Source organism: Alternaria novae-zelandiae, assembly GCF_023758075.1.
Source record: "Alternaria novae-zelandiae strain BMP 2774 chromosome Unknown scaffold_16, whole genome shotgun sequence".
In the NCBI taxonomy this organism is placed as follows: Eukaryota; Fungi; Ascomycota; class Dothideomycetes; order Pleosporales; family Pleosporaceae; genus Alternaria; species Alternaria novae-zelandiae.
Window position 1 is genome coordinate 643,198 of NW_026056976.1, and position 16,368 is coordinate 659,565.

Below are 16,368 nucleotides of genomic sequence, written 5' to 3' on the forward strand. Positions count from 1 at the left end.
CATACGACAAGGTTCTGATTATCGTAAACTTGTTGCGTCACTCCGGCATCATCGATCTCTCTGGCGACATTCTCTTTAGCAAGACTTAACTCGCTGTAGCGGGCATCGTGGCTGCTTCTTTACTGTACTGATATCCGCGCGCGTTGCAGGACGGACCTCGGAAGCTGGAAGACGCGCGCACATGATTGGCTGGGAGAGGCTGTGGGGTAACTCCGCCAAGTCTACCACTTCGCTGCGAACATCACCCTACCTAGGTATTGCCACGAGGCTTTGTCCTAAGTAAGATGCGCAAACAATCATTCTAAAAGCCAAACCCAGAACCCATTGCGCGTACTGCGTTGTCTGAGCTACGTACCTAGGCATTCAATGCGCGAGGCTGGCTTCCGAGCGTTGCTTCAAGCGCAGTGGCAGAGCGTGCCGTATCCGACGTACTCGCCTCGCCTGGCCCGCCGGCAATGACCGCTGCGGCGGGCATCTTCCCGCCACCGATCCCCTCCTATTACCTCATAAATTCGGAAAACTGAGCTTGCAAAATTCGCCAAACTCGATCTCCCGCAAGACGTGACTCAGCAAAGTATGGGTCTGGGGAAGCAGAATCCTGGGGTCGACTGACCTTGCGGTCAAACATCATTTTTGCCGTGCAACAACATGGCCGCCATTGGACCGGATCCGCCAACTGAAGAGTTCAGCCAGATCGAAGAGGAGGATATTGCGCCATCCAAGCAAGAAGTATCTTCAACCTTTGATGTCACGAGAGTCGCATCTACCGAGCCGCCTCCCAATGGCGGATGGGTAGCATGGTCACAAGTGCTAGGTGGGCATATCATCACCTTCTTCACCTGGGGCTTTATCACATCATTTGGTATGTTCCAAGCGCACTATACCTCCATTGGACTGTCGACCGCGTCCAATATCTCATGGATCGGTGCACTCACCGTCTTCTTCCTGCTGTCCATCCCTCTTTGGTCTGGCGCCGCGTCAGACACCGGTCATTTCAAACTTGTTCTGCGCGTAGGCATTGGGCTATGGCTGGTCGGCATCTTCATGACAAGTATCTGCAAGGAGTACTGGCAGTTCGTGCTTGCGCAGGGGTTTTGCATCGGTTTCGCAAATGGATGCATGTTCGTGCCCATGGTATCCGTGATCTCGACATATTTCGATGCGACAAAGCGGAGTTTTGCAATTAGTATCACGTTATGCGGGTCGGGCACTGGTGGGCTGGTCATTCCGATCATGCTTAACAGGTTGATTGATCGCATCGGGTTTGGATGGGCGGTGAGGACGTTGGGCTTCATGGCGCTGGTCATGCTATTGATTGCTGAGCGGCTGCTAAAGAAGCGACTTCCACCAAAGGTTGCGGTCAAGATGCTCGAACCGAGTGAGCTCAAGGATCCGGTCTTTGATCTTTTCGTAAGTGGTCTGATTTGACGAACCCGGGACGTCTTTGCTAACGTACACAGATTCTCGGCTCCGTCTTTTGCTTCGCAGGTCTTTGGTTCGCTTTCTTCTATGTAAGTACATACCGCAATCTTCTTCAACCACATAGCTGACCTTACCCAGATCAATGCTTTCGCTCGAACAACGTTGGGTATGACGTTGGAAGAATCGATACCGCTCCTCTTGGTGCTAAACGGCGTCGGCATTCCGGGACGTCTGTTACCCGCGTACGTTGCTGGCCGCTATTGCCGGCCATTGACCATCAGCCTGATCGTCAGTTTCGTCACTGCTCTTCTACTATATTGTTGGATTGCGATCACTTCGACAGCAGGAATGTATGCCTTTGCGGCGCTTTACGGCTTGTTTGCTGCAGGCTTGCAAGCCATGTTCCCTGCAACACTCGCCGATCTTACCCTGGACAACAAGAAAATCGGAACAAGAATGGGCATGGGGTTTGCCTTGTCTAGTTTTGGTTGCCTTATCGGAGGTCCTGGTGGAGGTGCGTTGGTTGAGGTTGGCAACGGATCCTATCTGTATGGACAGGTACTTGCTGGCTCATGCGGTGTATTGGGCTTCTTGTGTTTCTTGGTAGCGGCATTGATACACAAGAGGCAGGCAAAGCTGTTCGATGGCGTCTAAAGAGGTGTTGTGGCGACTCATGTCCTCAAGACTTTCGGCCGATGTCGTGAAGCGTTGCATCACATTCATGCAAAATGGGAGCCAAGATCTCGCCGCCCTGTCATTGCCTTATTTCCTCGCAAGGACCGCGAAAGCCAGAACAAGAAGCTTAGATCGAAGGAGGTAGCCATTCATAGCATTGAGTCGTGTTTCTCATGCATGTTTTGTGCACTACCTACGTTCGCCCGTTGTTGGCCCTTCAGCCAGACTGTGGAACGCGTTTGAATTATATATCTACGTGTTTATTCGTTCTCATAACACTTTGAATATCACCTAAAACACGCCCGGAATAGGTGGCCCCCAGATCTTGAGCGCCTGTGGCCCAGCAGGAACGTGCGATACCTCCGTCTCAGCATTGACCAAATCGCCATCCGCATAGTGCTCCTTGTAACGCTGTTAGTATCAGGCCAATCAAATTATGCAAGTGTTGCCTACCAATATGAACTCGCTGGTATCAAACCAGTAGTCAAAGACTTGACTTCCGGGGACATGCTGTTCCCGGTTAGCAGTTCGTCCACAACCATGGAGTTGATGTAACCAACTCTTCCCACACCCCAACAACTCTCGTATCCTTTCGACTCAAGATAGTCATGGCCCAAATGCTCGACGTCGAAGTCATGGGTCTCAAACGCAGAATGCGCAACAGTAGGTTCGTAGTCCGGTTTGACCCGCTTAAAGAAGAAGGCATGGTGATCTGTGTACTCCAAACCACGATCGATATGGAAGAAGCATGTGATGGGCTTATCGTCTTTGTAAACGATATCCGATGGAGCGAGAGCGAGAGTCTTGGTGTACCAGTCATACATCTGTTGATACGCGCCATCTGGATATGTCACACCGTAGTGACCCCAGCGATGAACGGGAGCTGGGCCGAGCTCAAAGCGCTGGAATTTGCCCTTTCGTGGCTTTTCGTCCTCGTAATTGACGACCAGTTTCTTCAGAGCTGGCGGTTCGGCCTCACTCTTTTGTTGACCATGAATGAGATAGACATGGTGGCCTACAGGGTCGGTGAGCTTAACATAATCCCCTCCTCCTGGAGCGTCGAGAGGTGCAATAGAAGTAGCTCCATCTATCTGACTTGCGCGTTCCAGCTCTCCTCTACTCTCCACTTCATATGCTGCTCCTTCGAAACTGCTCTTGCCGTCGGCTTGACGTGCGATGTATACAAAGGGCTCCACGCCATACCCTTTGAAGAAGATCTGGTTTTGGGGATCTTCTCGCGCGATGGACAGTCCGAAGTCGAGGAGAAATTGACGCGCCTTGGTAAGGTCGGCATGGTAGTAGATGACGAACGCCGTCGCCTTGAGACGGATCCTCATGTCGTTGTCAGGTATCGGCATGTCGTATGATTCAAAACAAAAGTGTAATAATCTTTGTGCAAGCGTCGTTGGTTGAGCGGATGATATACAGCGCTGCAATTCGATGTATGTTGATCTACGCTACTAACCTCGAGCTGTCAGCTCAAGCACGTGGAGGCTATGTAGCTCGCCTTCCGCGACCGCTTTACATCAGTTGTGGAACCGAGGTACCGGTACAGCGTCATCAGTCAACGGTGTCAGGTTCCAGGGAGCTAGTACGCTGGGGTTCGTAAAGACCAAGTGGGTTAGCAATAGTTGTGGTTCTGACGTAGGCGGGTAAGGTGGTGTGCGCACATTGATACCACCTTATCCTGGGAATTCTATCTGCCCTAGTAGCTAGCGTTTGATCAAGACCGTTCAACTGAAGCCGGAAATTAGTTTGTCAGACTTCTAAATTTGCATGCAACACTGCAAGTGCATGTTTGAAGGAAGGGTGATTTGCATAGCGCGCAAAGTGTCGCAGGTGTGATTGACGCGCTGTGAACCGGAAGTAAATTGATGCATTCTGCCCTGCTTATAATATATTTGAGCACATGTATACACGGTCACTGGAAGAACTTAATTTATTCGTAGTATCCTGGCGCTAAGTTGTACTGAAAGAGTACATCACGATCGTGTCCGAAGATGAGTCGCGCATTAGTCAACTTCTGCAAAGAGTGTATCATCTGGTTGGATCTCGATCAAGATGCATGGTCCCTGGTAAACCAACCCTGGATGGCAAGAGACTCGTAGTTCTCTTTGACAACGTATTGGTCAGTGGTAAAAACCCACGTCCCGCTGGTTTTGAGGTTCACCTGGAGGATTGAGAGGCCCGGGGTATGACCGGGGATGTGGCGGATGATCAACCCAGTGTTTAGCTCGAATCCGTCGCCGCGGAACGGTTCCAGTTAAGATCGAATTGAAGATAGGTAGGCTGATAGACACCTGCATAGAGTTTTGAGTCAGCCTTGCCGACCCTGTAATTCATAATGTCTCATAAGACACATTATGACTACGAGTGGGGAGCATGTCTCTGTGACAATGACTTACCAAGATCTGTTTTTGTCGCAACGCTGTAAAATGCGTTCTTCAGTTCCTGCTCATGTGTATAGATAGGGACGTCCGTCCCCGAAAATACTCTAATCCTCCAGCATGATCAAGATGAAGATGGCCCATGATGACGGCCTTAACGTCTTTGATGTCATTGCCAGTTTTCCGAATGGCAACATCCAAGTCATGATCCTCGCAATAGTTTTCCCGAGCAAAGATGTCGTTGAGCTGTGGTCCCCAAACGTCTGGATAATCTTTGCCAGGACCAGTCTCGAAGAGCACGAGTCCTTCAGTAGGATGAGAGACCAAAGCACACATCATTACCATTGACCTTCGAGCATGTTGCTGCGGGTTCAACTTGCTTGCAGTAGAAGTATTCGCCTACATAGCCGAGTCAATCTGCTATTTTCTGATACCAGCGCCAGCGCTGTTGTGCTGAATGGATTGAGACGTACCCCGGTGATCATGAAAGCCTCATCAGCTACCACGTCTCCTACATGAAGAAGCCAAAGCTTCGTTCCCTGAAAGCACGATGAGTACAACGCGTCGTTCTGGAAAGCGAGTGCTTGCATGAGGTGCCAGACTCCCAGGAAAATTCATCATCCCAGACCGTTTCCGCGTGAACGGTCGTGTATCGACGCAATGAAGTCTGGCAAGTAGACTACGTGAAGAACTTAGCAGAGCCTGTGAAACCACGTGAACAGACTTCGCTGCTTGCTATTATGTAGACATACACCATCTGAAAAGCAGCCACCTGTGCATCTGGATTATGACTGACTATGCGCGTTGTGGTACGCGTTTACCCCGCTTCAAAAGCAGCCCAAGTAGCCCACATAGTCAAGCTGCGTATTGTCCGCGGATGTATTCCGAAAAACAAGACTGCAACTTATCGCTGACAAATTCAAATTGATTCGGCTTCAGTCTCTGTAGTTTGGTACAGCGGATAAGGTGGTATGCCTTGGCGGGTTCCTGGGTCGGAAAGCGGATACGCTGCCTTCCAACTACTGATGTTCATGCGCGTTTCCGAGAACCACACTGCATATGCTGATGGAGGAGTGAGAGTTGGTGAACTCCGACAACACATAGGAGCTGCCTTTGCCTTGAGAGCTGTGCGACCTGCTAGCTCCAACTCTTCTTCCCTATTCCGCGATTAGCTGTTCACGATGTCTTCAGAACCAGTTGCGTGGGATAGATTTGTTCGTTACATTGCGCAAGGGGCTGATCAGGATATTCGTTATGGCGACCCCATCGTTTCAGGCTCAGACGTGGATTTGATTGCTCAGATTGCAGAGGAAGGAAAACTCGAAGTAAAGATGTTGCATGGAAACGATCCGCTGAGTGCGACACCAACAGGCGAGATCGACAAAGTGGCGAGGCTGCTGGGACCGCTCGAGCCAGCTCATGTCCCAATCATCCGTTGCATTGGATTGAATTACAAAACACACAGTATGTATGGGATTAGAACACTAGTGGGAGAAGCACCCGATCTAACAGATTGCAAGTTCTCGAGACCGGACGGCCGCTTCCAACGTGTCCAACGGTCTTTACTAAGCCAGGGCCAGCCGTTGCGGATCACGGCGAGGACGTCCCAATTCCTTGTTTCGCACAGGAGCAATGCGATTACGAGGGTGAACTGGTCGTTGTCATCGGCAAAGACGCAAAGAACATAGTGGAAGCCGATGCCTTGGACTATGTGGCTGGATATACTGCAGGTAACGATGTCTCCGCGCGCGACTGGCAAAGAGAAGCTGGGAAAGCAGGGCCTGTTCCGCAGTGGTCCTTCAGCAAGTCATTCGACAAGTACGCGCCGCTGGGACCGTGTATGGTAGCCACTCACGTCCTAGGAGAAGCCAACAAACAGTCGCTGAGGACGATGGTCAATGGGGAAATCAGACAGGAAAGCAATACGTCAGATCTGTGCTTTGGCGTCCGCCGACTTGTCGCATTTTGCAGTCAGGGCCAGACTCTTCAGCGAGGCTCGTTGATCATGACCGGGACGCCAGGTGGAGTCGCACTGTTCATGAAGCCGCAAGCCTTTCTCGAAGATGGGGACAGGGTCGAGGTGGAGATTGGAGGAATTGGCCGAATGTCGAATCGCATGTCGTTTGATGCATGATGAGAAAGTAGACGGCACGTCCCGTTGAATCCATGTCCGTAGAGGTGGATGGCGGTAATCGGCACCATGTGTCCATAGCAATTCAAGTCGTGATCTTGAGTCCTGGGAAGCGCGTGCACGCAGATCGAGGCGAGAGCATCAGCTAGCTCGACCCCGCAGCCCTCGCCCGCCGGTCGCGTTAGCGTGCCAAGGGCAGTCCGACGGCTCGAGTGCTGAGCCGACAGTCAGTGCCAACATGCATAACATGCCCAGGTGCCTTCGCCGCGCCATGGAGAAGCCGTTGGGGCTCTCCACGTCTTTCATCTCATCCTCACATCATGTACCCATGCACCAAATGCAAAAGGACCTATCGTACGCAAAACTCCTTGACGCGTCATCAACACAGCCACCAAAAGACCTGCAAGCACCGCTGTTCAACCTGTGGCGTCGTCTTCCATCGCAGGGATCTTTTGTCTCGACACTCGAAGCTTCACCAGCCTTCGTCTCTCAACGACACAGTTGAACCGCCATCTGCCCAGATCGGCAGTGCCACTGCCGCATCGGGAAGGCAGCGATGTCATACCGCGTGTCTCCGATGTAGAGAGTTGAGGACGAAATGTGATGGACAGCGTCCGTGCTATACATGTCTGAACACCGACTCTTCCTGTCAATACTCCAACCGTTCCAATAGGCTGAGCCAGGTTCTTCCGCATGTCGCGACACCGGCCACCGATGCACCTCCACACGAGTCCAACCAACATGACGACCAGCCAGACGATGTGGGCTGCTTGTCGTACGAGGGATCATGCTTGCCTATCCAGAGCGCCGAGCATCCGAGAGAACATGATCTCCATCCAGGTACCCATCATATACGCCCCAGCTCCCTGGACAGACAGTCAATCTACGATCCGTACAACGATTGCTTGTTAGCGGGCATACCTATTCGTCCCGAACACTCCACATCCACCGTCGCAACCGGTGAGACGTCCGATATAGGAACCATGTCTTGGCCGTGGCTGCACGAAAACCTCTTTCTACCTGCCGACCCCCACTCATTGGCCAACACGATGAGCTCTGTGCAATTCCCATATTCCCAAGACGAAACGCTTGCCGGACTTGACTTGGAATCCTTCACCAATCTTGGCTCGCTGTCAACGCAGAGTCATGTCGGCCAACCGGACGTGGAGATGCTCTTAGGGCAGACTTCTGCGTCAGACGGATCGAGCAGCACAGCACATCACCAAGCCTCAAAGAATATCTTCGCCACGAGCACGTTGGAAGATACGTGTAAGTCATCGTTCGATAGCGCGATGTGGAGCATTTTTACTGATATGAAAATAGGCAGTCTGGATCAAAGTGCGTCGATCACATCCAGAGACAATCAAAACCTAGTTATTGAGAATCTAGTCGGCCTCGCTTCCTCACCAGCGTGGGGTAATCAGTCAGAAAAGGACCATGCAAACTCCTGGGCCCTCGCTTCTGCCAAAGTTGCACTCGCATTTGGGCTCACTGATTACCAAGAGTGCTCGGGTTCGTCAGCACTCTACGACTTCTGCGCCAAGTATGTAGAACATTTCGGACCGCTATGGCCTCTGTTCAGCTTGCAAACCTTGGACCTCGACGCTCTTCATCCAATCCTTTTTCTCGTTCTTACTTCGATCGGATCGATGTATTGCGGCTCCAACGCGAGCAATTATGGGGCCATGATGCATACTACCATCCGGAGCACTCTTACGATGGTATGGGAGCTTGAAAACGAAGACCTCGGTCTTCTCTGGCTGGCACAAGCGCGACTGCTGACTCAGGTAGCTGCGCTGTATTTCGGACAGCCAAAGGCTTTCACCTACGCCCACCATCTCGGCGCCTTGCTTGTCGCTCAAGCTCGGAGGATGGATCTCTTCTCAGCCGCATATTTTGACAAAGCTATGCAAAGGCTACAACGCATGAAAGACATTGCTTCAGATGAGGAGCGTCTGGAAATGTGGTTGCAACTGGAGACACGTCGACGACTAGCATTCGGTATATTCCGCGGCGACAGCTACACTAGTGTGTTGCTACACAGCAAACCTCTAATCTCAATGGAAGAGATCGACCTTCAGCTGCCAATGTGCGACGCTATATGGCGAAGCAAGAAGATGTCCCCTAGCTTGTGCCTGCAGATGATAGAGCATGACCAAACGCCTAGTAGAGAACTATGGGCTTCTGATATCTATCGTATCGCCATGGATAAGAACGAGCCGCTTCCACCTCTGGATCCTGCAGGACAGGAGCTTCTCATGTTCGGACTGCAATACTCTATTTGGCGCTTTTCCAAGGACCACAATATGTTCACCCGTTTGTCCGGAGGTCTTGAAGGCTTTAGTGGCGATGACTTATCATCTGTTTCTTCTGACAGTCCCTACGAATCCATTTCCAGCAGGAGCCCTGGTTCGGAAAGGCTCAGCACAAGACGTCTATCAAAAAGTGCTACCAAGTCTTCAGAGACACACTGTTTGGATAGTACGGTACGCCGGATGGAGGATTTACGGCAGCAGCACCGACGTTTACTTTCTGCTCTTGAGAAGTGGGAGCAAAGCCTTCCTCTAGTCAAGACATTCGTGAGAACCAATCTCGACCGTAGCTGTTTGATGAGTGGTCTAATACTCTTTCACTTGGGGCACCTTCGCCTACATGTCCCACTCGAAGACCTCCATCAAATTCAGTATCGACTCGCCGATAATCTTACTATCGAAGATCGTCTCGTTAATAAGGCGCGCAGATGGGCCAACTCACGACAAGGTCGGGTTGCGGCTGAGCGGGCCTACAGTATCTGGAACATTATAGACCGAGAGTCAAAGCTGGAGAAAGAAAAGAGGGTAAACTTCAACCTATTGGCTTTCATAGGTTTACACCACAGCACAGTAGCTGTATGGGCATACACAGGAGCGCGTAACGACAGGATCAATAGGAACTCTGTAGAGTCTTCAATCGTACTGGAAGGGTGCGGGGAAACCACGGCTATTGATCCGCAGAGAATTGGCACGTTGTCGTCGTTCGTGGATTTATATGGCCGCATAAGCCCTGCGGGCTGGTCGTCGTTTGCGAAAGCAGCAGGCACGCTATCAAAGCAGCACTTTCCCGTCACTAAAGGATGTTGATTGAGACGAAGTGGTATGCGATTGCATTGAGGGGCTATCGGTAGCGCGCATCACACAAGCACGTTCAAACATCAGATTTCGTGCTTCGACTGGGTTATGTAGAAGTATCGGTTATTATTGTACAACTTCCAAGGTCACAACTAGTCCCACCGAGCCACGTGACGAAGTATCACGCCTCCAATCGTCTGAACTTCAACCAACAAGAGCCCGTTTTCGATCCAGCTGCAAAGACGTCCGCCAGAGCCAGGTTGTCTTCTTCCATGCCGGGGGGCATTGTTGCTTTGAACTTGCGAAAGATCAAACCTAGCATGTACTTGAGTTCTGTCAAAGCCAGATTCGAGCCCGGACAGGCACGAGAACCATGGCCGAACGGAATCCAGTTCAGTTTCATACGTTCGTCAGCGCCGATCCAGCGCTCAGGTTTCCAAAGCTGCGGCTCTGGATAAACCTCTTCTAGCTGTCCCTGGTTGAGCGCTGCAGTCGATGCGATCACGCCTCTCGGGACTTGCTTTCCAGCAATTACAAGATCCTTCCCCAAATGTCTTTCGAGTGGCCCTGGGATCATAGGGTACATCCGCATGGTCTCCCGAATAACACCGTCGAGAAATTCGAGACTCATGGTGCGCTTGATATCGAAGCTTTCCAAGTCGGGCAAGGCTTCAATGAGTTCCGCACGAAGTCGCTCCTGGGCCTCGGGATGGCGAGTCAGAAGCCAGCAAGCAAACGCAGCGGTATGCGAAGTAGTCGAAGAACCCGCTGCGAGCATCTCGACCATGTATGCGGGAATGTCTTCCGGAGGAACGGCAGATGCGTTTACTTTGTTCATAGACTGCAGCATCGAGAGAACATCCTTTTGTCGGCCAGCAGCGTTCTCACTAGTCTCCCAGCGGTTCAAAGCTTCTTTTGCCGTGACATCCATATCATGGCAATCTTTCCTCAATGTCTTCCACTTCTCATTGCCGAACCATCTGACGTAGAAATCTGCTCCAGGGATGAAGCTCTTCATTGCGTTCCAAGTGCTAAACGCGTGAAACCGTCGAAGAAAAGCGGGTGCGTCGTCCTCCTTGTAGTTGCGCAGCAGTCTGTGTTCTTCGGCCCAGAGTACATCGGTCACAATGTCCAGCGCGAGTAAGCGGAAGACGACGACTCCGTCAACGGCTTCTTCGTTCTCATCCTTACGATGGAGCAGCTGGATGAAATCCTCGACGTGCGACTGGATGTTCTCCACCAAAGCCGCGAGGTTTTTGTTCTGGAAGCATTGGATCAAATTGTTGCGTGATGGGGCCGCAGACGGGTAGTCCACGAAACCGAGAGTGGACACGACGCCTTTCCAGCTTCCCATCGAGGAATAGAATGAGGTCTTGAGTGCAGATTTGTCATATATCGTTTTCATTGCATTTTCGTCCACAGTGTGAACTTGATCCGTTGCGATGACGACAATGGGTCCATACCGATCAAGAAGCTTCGTAACGTAGTCCGACCGTCTACGCTTGTACGTGGCATATTTTAGTGGCAACTTGGAGACCCGCGCGTACCAGGGGCCTGGTATATGTCTAACTGGAGACATCAAGAAAGGGTACAAGATCTACAATTCGTTGTTCTGTCAGTTCCGTTTGGGATTCTAATAGCAAGAAGATGGGTGTGGCTCACGAGAGTGTTCAACAGATGCAGGGAGACAGCAATCAGCCCCCATCGAAGCATTAGCAGTAGTCCGACGGGAGTCTCTGCTACTGCAGCAGCTATTACCGTCATAATGAATTGCGCCAGATGATACCGAAGTTCTTTGCGGCGAAAGTATTTTCACGCGATTTTGATGACCAAAAACGCGTTGTACAGCATGATTCTTCTACGAAGACCTTTGGCGAGGACTTAATGTCGCGTGGATCTTCTTAATGCGACACCCAAATCCTGCTCAATTTCTGACACCCGGAGAGAGCTGCCACAAAAGCCGTCCGGCATTAGTGTGACGTCATGGACTTCTGTAGCACTTGCACCCTAGCTCACAGCATGGGCCGCAGCCCTACCTAGGTAGCTCAAATTTAGCCAGGAGACAACCTTCTTTTTCCAACATTTACATTTTCCCCCATCATCCTTCGGAATACAGTGGCTCTGTACAAAGGTCGACTTCCGGTTCTACCCCGCAGCCACTTTTCTACGCCCAGAGTTACCTCATTGCTGTGGAGTACACTGCGGAGAATCGCGTACATGCTCCGGATAAAGTGGTATGTAATCCACCAACAGCAGATCGAACATAGCGATCTCCGAAAAGATTGAATGGCTGCGACTAATCAGACTGCGTCCTTCAGCGGTGACTGATGAAGCCGCATCTGAAAGCCGAAATTGATGCACTTATGGTCCTTTGCACGTGATGCAAGCGGAACACATACCACTTAGTAGGCCAAGAGTCTGCACAGGTCGTGGACATGCCACGACAAACCATTGGAATAATTGATCAGCCTCGACTAGACTCCGCGTATGTCTTCAAGATGCTTGGCCGTCAACAGCATGATGTGCTTTTTGTGGTGAACATATCTACTGTATTCAGCATCTAATCAGATTTGTACAAAGAACCGCTCCTGTCTATCGAAGCATGGAATATTCTGTTGTGATCGTTGGTGCGGGCCCCTCTGGCGCCACCACTGCATTGCTGCTGGCTCAACAAGGCGTGAAGTCACTTTCAATATCGAGACACAGCGGCACGGCAAATACCCCTCGAGCGCACATCTTCAACCAAAGGGCAATGGAAGTTTTGAGGGACGCGGGTATCGAGGAGAAATTGGGCACGATAGCAAGCACTGCAGAATGTATGTTCGCTGCGTTGGGAGTACCAGCTACCTGTATCCCAAATGTCGAGCATGTGCTAATCGAGTGCAGGTATGCAGCATACCTCGTGGCTGAACACACTAGCTGGCGAAGAGTATGGTCGCGTTTGGGCTTGGGGTAACCGACCATCCCAAAAAAGCGACTATGAGCGAGCGAGTCCTTGCGCCATGTCGGATCTGCCTCAAAGCTACCTCGAGCCAGTTCTGATCGAAGAAGCCACGAGGCACGGTGCCGAGTTCCGATTTTACACTGAATTCGTGCGTTTTGAGAAGATAGCTGACGTAATCGTTACGACTATGCGAAACAGATCGACCGGAGAGGAGTACAATATAACATCCAGCTATCTAATCGGAGCAGATGGCGCCCGGAGCGCTGTGTTGCAGGCTCTCAAGATACCAGTACTTGGCCGCCAGCTCAACACCGCCTTCAACATCCATATCAAAGCCGACCTATCTAAGTACATTCAGCATCGACCAGGAAGCCTCAACTGGGTACTGAATCCCGTTGCGCCAGAGTGGTCGGCTGTGGGTAATTTTCGCATGGTCAGGCCTTGGACGGAGTGGGTGGTGTCGATGCACCCAGCGACGAAGGACAAGAACAGCTCTCAGCCAACCGAGGACGCCATTCTGAAGCGGCTGTACCAGATGATTGGCGACGACTCGATTGATATCGAAATATTGTCCTCGTTTTCTTGGACAATCAATGATCAAGTTGCTGAGAGTTGGCAAAGCGGCAGGGTGCTGTGTATCGGCGACGCGACACATAGGCATCCCCCTATAAACGGACTCGGCAGCAACACGTGCATATCAGACGCTTTCAACATCTCTTGGAAGTTGGCTTATGTTATCAAAGGCTTAGCTTCACCATCTCTCCTTGATACCCTTACGGTCGAGCGCAAGCCCGTAGGCGACAGCATCGTCCGCCGCGCGAATGATGGAATGGAGGCGCATCGAACACTTTGGGCACTTATTGGCCTGGATAATTCGTCCAGGAAGAAGGCCACCGATCTGCTCAAGTCCGACTCGACAGAAGGAGAGAAGATGCGCGATCAGTTTCGAGAGGCATTGGAAGCTACCGAGGATGAAGTGCAAGCACTGGGCATCCAAATGAACCAGGTCTACCTGAACACATCTGCAGTGGTGATTGAAAGTGGGGATATTGCCCCCGAATTCAACCATATAAACGCTTTGAGAGAGATTAAGACCAGCACCTATCCCGGGTATCACCTTCCACATGTCTGGCTAGCAGCCAATGGGCAAGCAAAAAGACTCTCAAGTCTGGATCTCTGTGGACGAGGGTCTTTGACATTACTCACAGGCGTCGGCGGCGATGCTTGGCTACATGCTGCGAAGGAGGTTTCGGACATGAGTGGTGTATTCGTTCGCGCCTATAAGATCGGCTTCGGAGGCGACTACATGGACGCATACCGGGAGTGGTATCAAGTGAGAGGTGTCGGGGAGAGAGGGGTTGTGTTGGTAAGGCCTGACCACTTCGTTGGCTGGCGCTGCGTGGATTTAGTGGCAAACCCAACCGCGAAGCTTTCGGAAGTGTTGCAGCAGATCTTGGGCAGGGCATAGTATAGATTTTGCTTGAATATCTTGTTACCAGTCCCAGATCTCACAAATGAATGTGACAATTCGATCACAGTGCAATCTCATGTGAGTGAGCACAATATAACCCTTGGAATTCGGTCTCAGTAGTCAAATACTGGAGTTGCCTGGACTGATGGCATAACTTAGCCTCCTTACTTATCTTCAAGGAGGATTTGTCTATTCATGACCGTAGTACTGCTGGCTGTAGGCTAGCGTCCCGATTACGGGTCATCAGCGCAATCGACCTGATGGTAGAGTTCATACCAGCTGCTGGCGGCATTTTCCTTCCGTCCACTAGAAGGAGCGACATAGCTATGTGTGTTGTGACCTGTGTCTGCCGCCAATCTCTTGATTACGAGTGCTAGGTCTGTATGGCATCTTTTTTGCACGCTTCCCCGCAACGTCACTACATCTTACGCCTGGAAGGCGAAATACCACTTTACCCATGCCACACGGGTGTACCAAGCCGTACTTTGTTTCATTGAACACCCTTACCAAGATGCTGGTGTCGCCAATGGCATCGTTGCTGACCTCCTTACCCCAGACTGCAAGGAGTTTCGGCAGCGCCAATGCCACTTGGCATCCGCGTTTGCGTAGAGGCGGGTTACAATCTTGGCAGATGGCGCGCTCAAAGTACAGTTCGTGCGCATTGCGATAGATATATGGAAGACATCGTTGACTGAAGGGCGCAGTCCCATTCCTGATAATTCGCTATCGGCAGAGCATCTCCTCCGCTCATCCTTCCCAGCAACTGCAACTCCATACCCATACCCTTTGGAAACAGGTCCTCGTTCTCCTGTACGCCAAAGAAGATGTCTAAAGTCGCACTAGTTACAGGTGGCAATGGAATAACAGGCTCAGCCATCATCGAGCACCTCGTGAAGAATACGACCTCTGCCGAGTGGAGGAAGATTGTCGTCACGTCGCGGTCGCCCTTCAAGACCACCGTTCACGATGACCGTATAATGTTTTTAGCCCTCGATCTTACCGATAATCCCGATGCCTTGATCAAAAAGATGCGCTCAGCATGCCAAGATGTTACTCATGCATACTTCTCTTCGTATGTACACAAAGACGACTTTGCGGAACTCAACCACGCCAACGAAAAGCTCTTCGCCAACTTCCTGGACGCTCTACTAGTCGTGGCTCCCAGTCTAGAGAACTGTACGCTTCAGACTGGAGGAAAACACTACAATGTTCACGTCAGTCCCGTGCCATCTCCAGCTCGGGAGGAAGAGCCCAGAAGGGAAAGTCCGCTTGGCAACTTCTACTTCGCCCAAGAAGACTACCTAACGACACGCCAAACTGGCCAGAATTGGACTTGGAACGTCATCCGGCCAGAAGCCATTATCGGCCACACGTCCAAGCCAAACGGCATGAATTCAGCTTTGACATATGCCTTGTACTTTCTCGTTTGCAAAGAGATGGGCGTTGAGGCGCGTATGCCGACGAACCAGCTGTATTGGGAAGGATACGACGACCTTTCCGACTCCAGACTTATTGCCGACCTGACCGTATGGGCCTCCACACATCCACACGCTGGGAATCAGGCCTTCAATGTCGTCAACGGTGACTATTTTTCGTGGAGATACATGTGGCCACGCATCGCCGCCTACGCAGGGGCCCGCGCAACAAGTGAGCAGATCTTTGAAAAGCCTCGTCCATCAGAAGGAGAGACGCAACTAGATCTCAGCTTGGCTGAGTGGGCTGTGGACAAGCAAGAGGTCTGGGAGCGCATCTGTGAAAAGAACGGTTGTCCTGAAGCGAAGGCGACTTGGGCATCTGGTACGTGGGCTTTCCAGGATTGGGTGTTTCAGCGTACGTGGTCGGCAACGTTGAGCGTTAACAAAGCGAGGAGATTTGGGTGGACCGGCCATATCGACTCGTATCAGTCGTTGACTGGTGCGTTCGATAAATTTGTTCAGCTGAAGCAGATACCAGCGTTACAGCATAGTGGTAGTTTGTAAGATCAATGGCCAGGTCCTGTTGCCATGTCTTGATCACTTTCGGTGGTTCTCCATTGTTTGCCCATGAAATGCTAGTTAGAATGATTCCTGTCGCTGCTCGAGAGTCCTCTGACCTGTAGTACGTCGACCGACGATACGCTGGAATTACTAGTGTTGCATGCCGATGAGGCTCCACCATTGACAAACAAGCCACCACATGTGTGGGTAATGTGTCTTTGCGCGTTGGTCGCAGTTCCTTCCTAAATACGAAAT

General features: G+C 51.3%; 6 protein-coding genes across 6 annotated transcripts; 4 read left to right on the top strand and 2 right to left on the bottom strand.

Moving 5' to 3' along the window:
• Window positions 1–648: 648 nt before the first annotated feature.
• J4E88_007709 (uncharacterized protein) lies at window positions 649–2,076 on the top strand (the record flags this gene model as incomplete). Its single annotated transcript, XM_049401325.1, has 3 exons — window positions 649–1,410; window positions 1,461–1,511; window positions 1,561–2,076. 3 exons carry the CDS (start codon window positions 649–651, stop codon window positions 2,074–2,076), a joined length of 1,329 nt encoding a protein of 442 aa, XP_049253009.1.
• A 312-nt stretch (window positions 2,077–2,388) lies between these two features.
• J4E88_007710 (uncharacterized protein) lies at window positions 2,389–3,455 on the bottom strand (the record flags this gene model as incomplete). Its single annotated transcript, XM_049401326.1, has 3 exons — window positions 2,389–2,508; window positions 2,551–2,607; window positions 2,658–3,455. The coding sequence occupies 3 exons, from the start codon at window positions 3,453–3,455 to the stop codon at window positions 2,389–2,391; spliced, it is 975 nt and encodes a 324-aa protein (XP_049253010.1).
• Window positions 3,456–5,665: 2,210 nt separating this feature from the next.
• On the top strand, window positions 5,666–6,618 carry J4E88_007711 (uncharacterized protein; the record flags this gene model as incomplete). The annotated part of the gene is made up of 2 exons (XM_049401327.1): window positions 5,666–5,948; window positions 6,005–6,618. The coding sequence occupies 2 exons, from the start codon at window positions 5,666–5,668 to the stop codon at window positions 6,616–6,618; spliced, it is 897 nt and encodes a 298-aa protein (XP_049253011.1).
• Window positions 6,619–9,903: 3,285 nt separating this feature from the next.
• Window positions 9,904–11,127, bottom strand: J4E88_007712 (uncharacterized protein; the record flags this gene model as incomplete). Its single annotated transcript, XM_049401328.1, has 1 exon — window positions 9,904–11,127. One exon carries the CDS (start codon window positions 11,125–11,127, stop codon window positions 9,904–9,906), a length of 1,224 nt encoding a protein of 407 aa, XP_049253012.1.
• Window positions 11,128–12,536: 1,409 nt separating this feature from the next.
• Window positions 12,537–14,134, top strand: J4E88_007713 (uncharacterized protein; the record flags this gene model as incomplete). The annotated part of the gene is made up of 2 exons (XM_049401329.1): window positions 12,537–12,542; window positions 12,617–14,134. The coding sequence occupies 2 exons, from the start codon at window positions 12,537–12,539 to the stop codon at window positions 14,132–14,134; spliced, it is 1,524 nt and encodes a 507-aa protein (XP_049253013.1).
• Window positions 14,135–14,961: 827 nt separating this feature from the next.
• Window positions 14,962–16,116, top strand: J4E88_007714 (uncharacterized protein; the record flags this gene model as incomplete). Its single annotated transcript, XM_049401330.1, has 1 exon — window positions 14,962–16,116. The coding sequence occupies one exon, from the start codon at window positions 14,962–14,964 to the stop codon at window positions 16,114–16,116; it is 1,155 nt and encodes a 384-aa protein (XP_049253014.1).
• Between the last annotated feature and the right edge of the window lie 252 nt (window positions 16,117–16,368).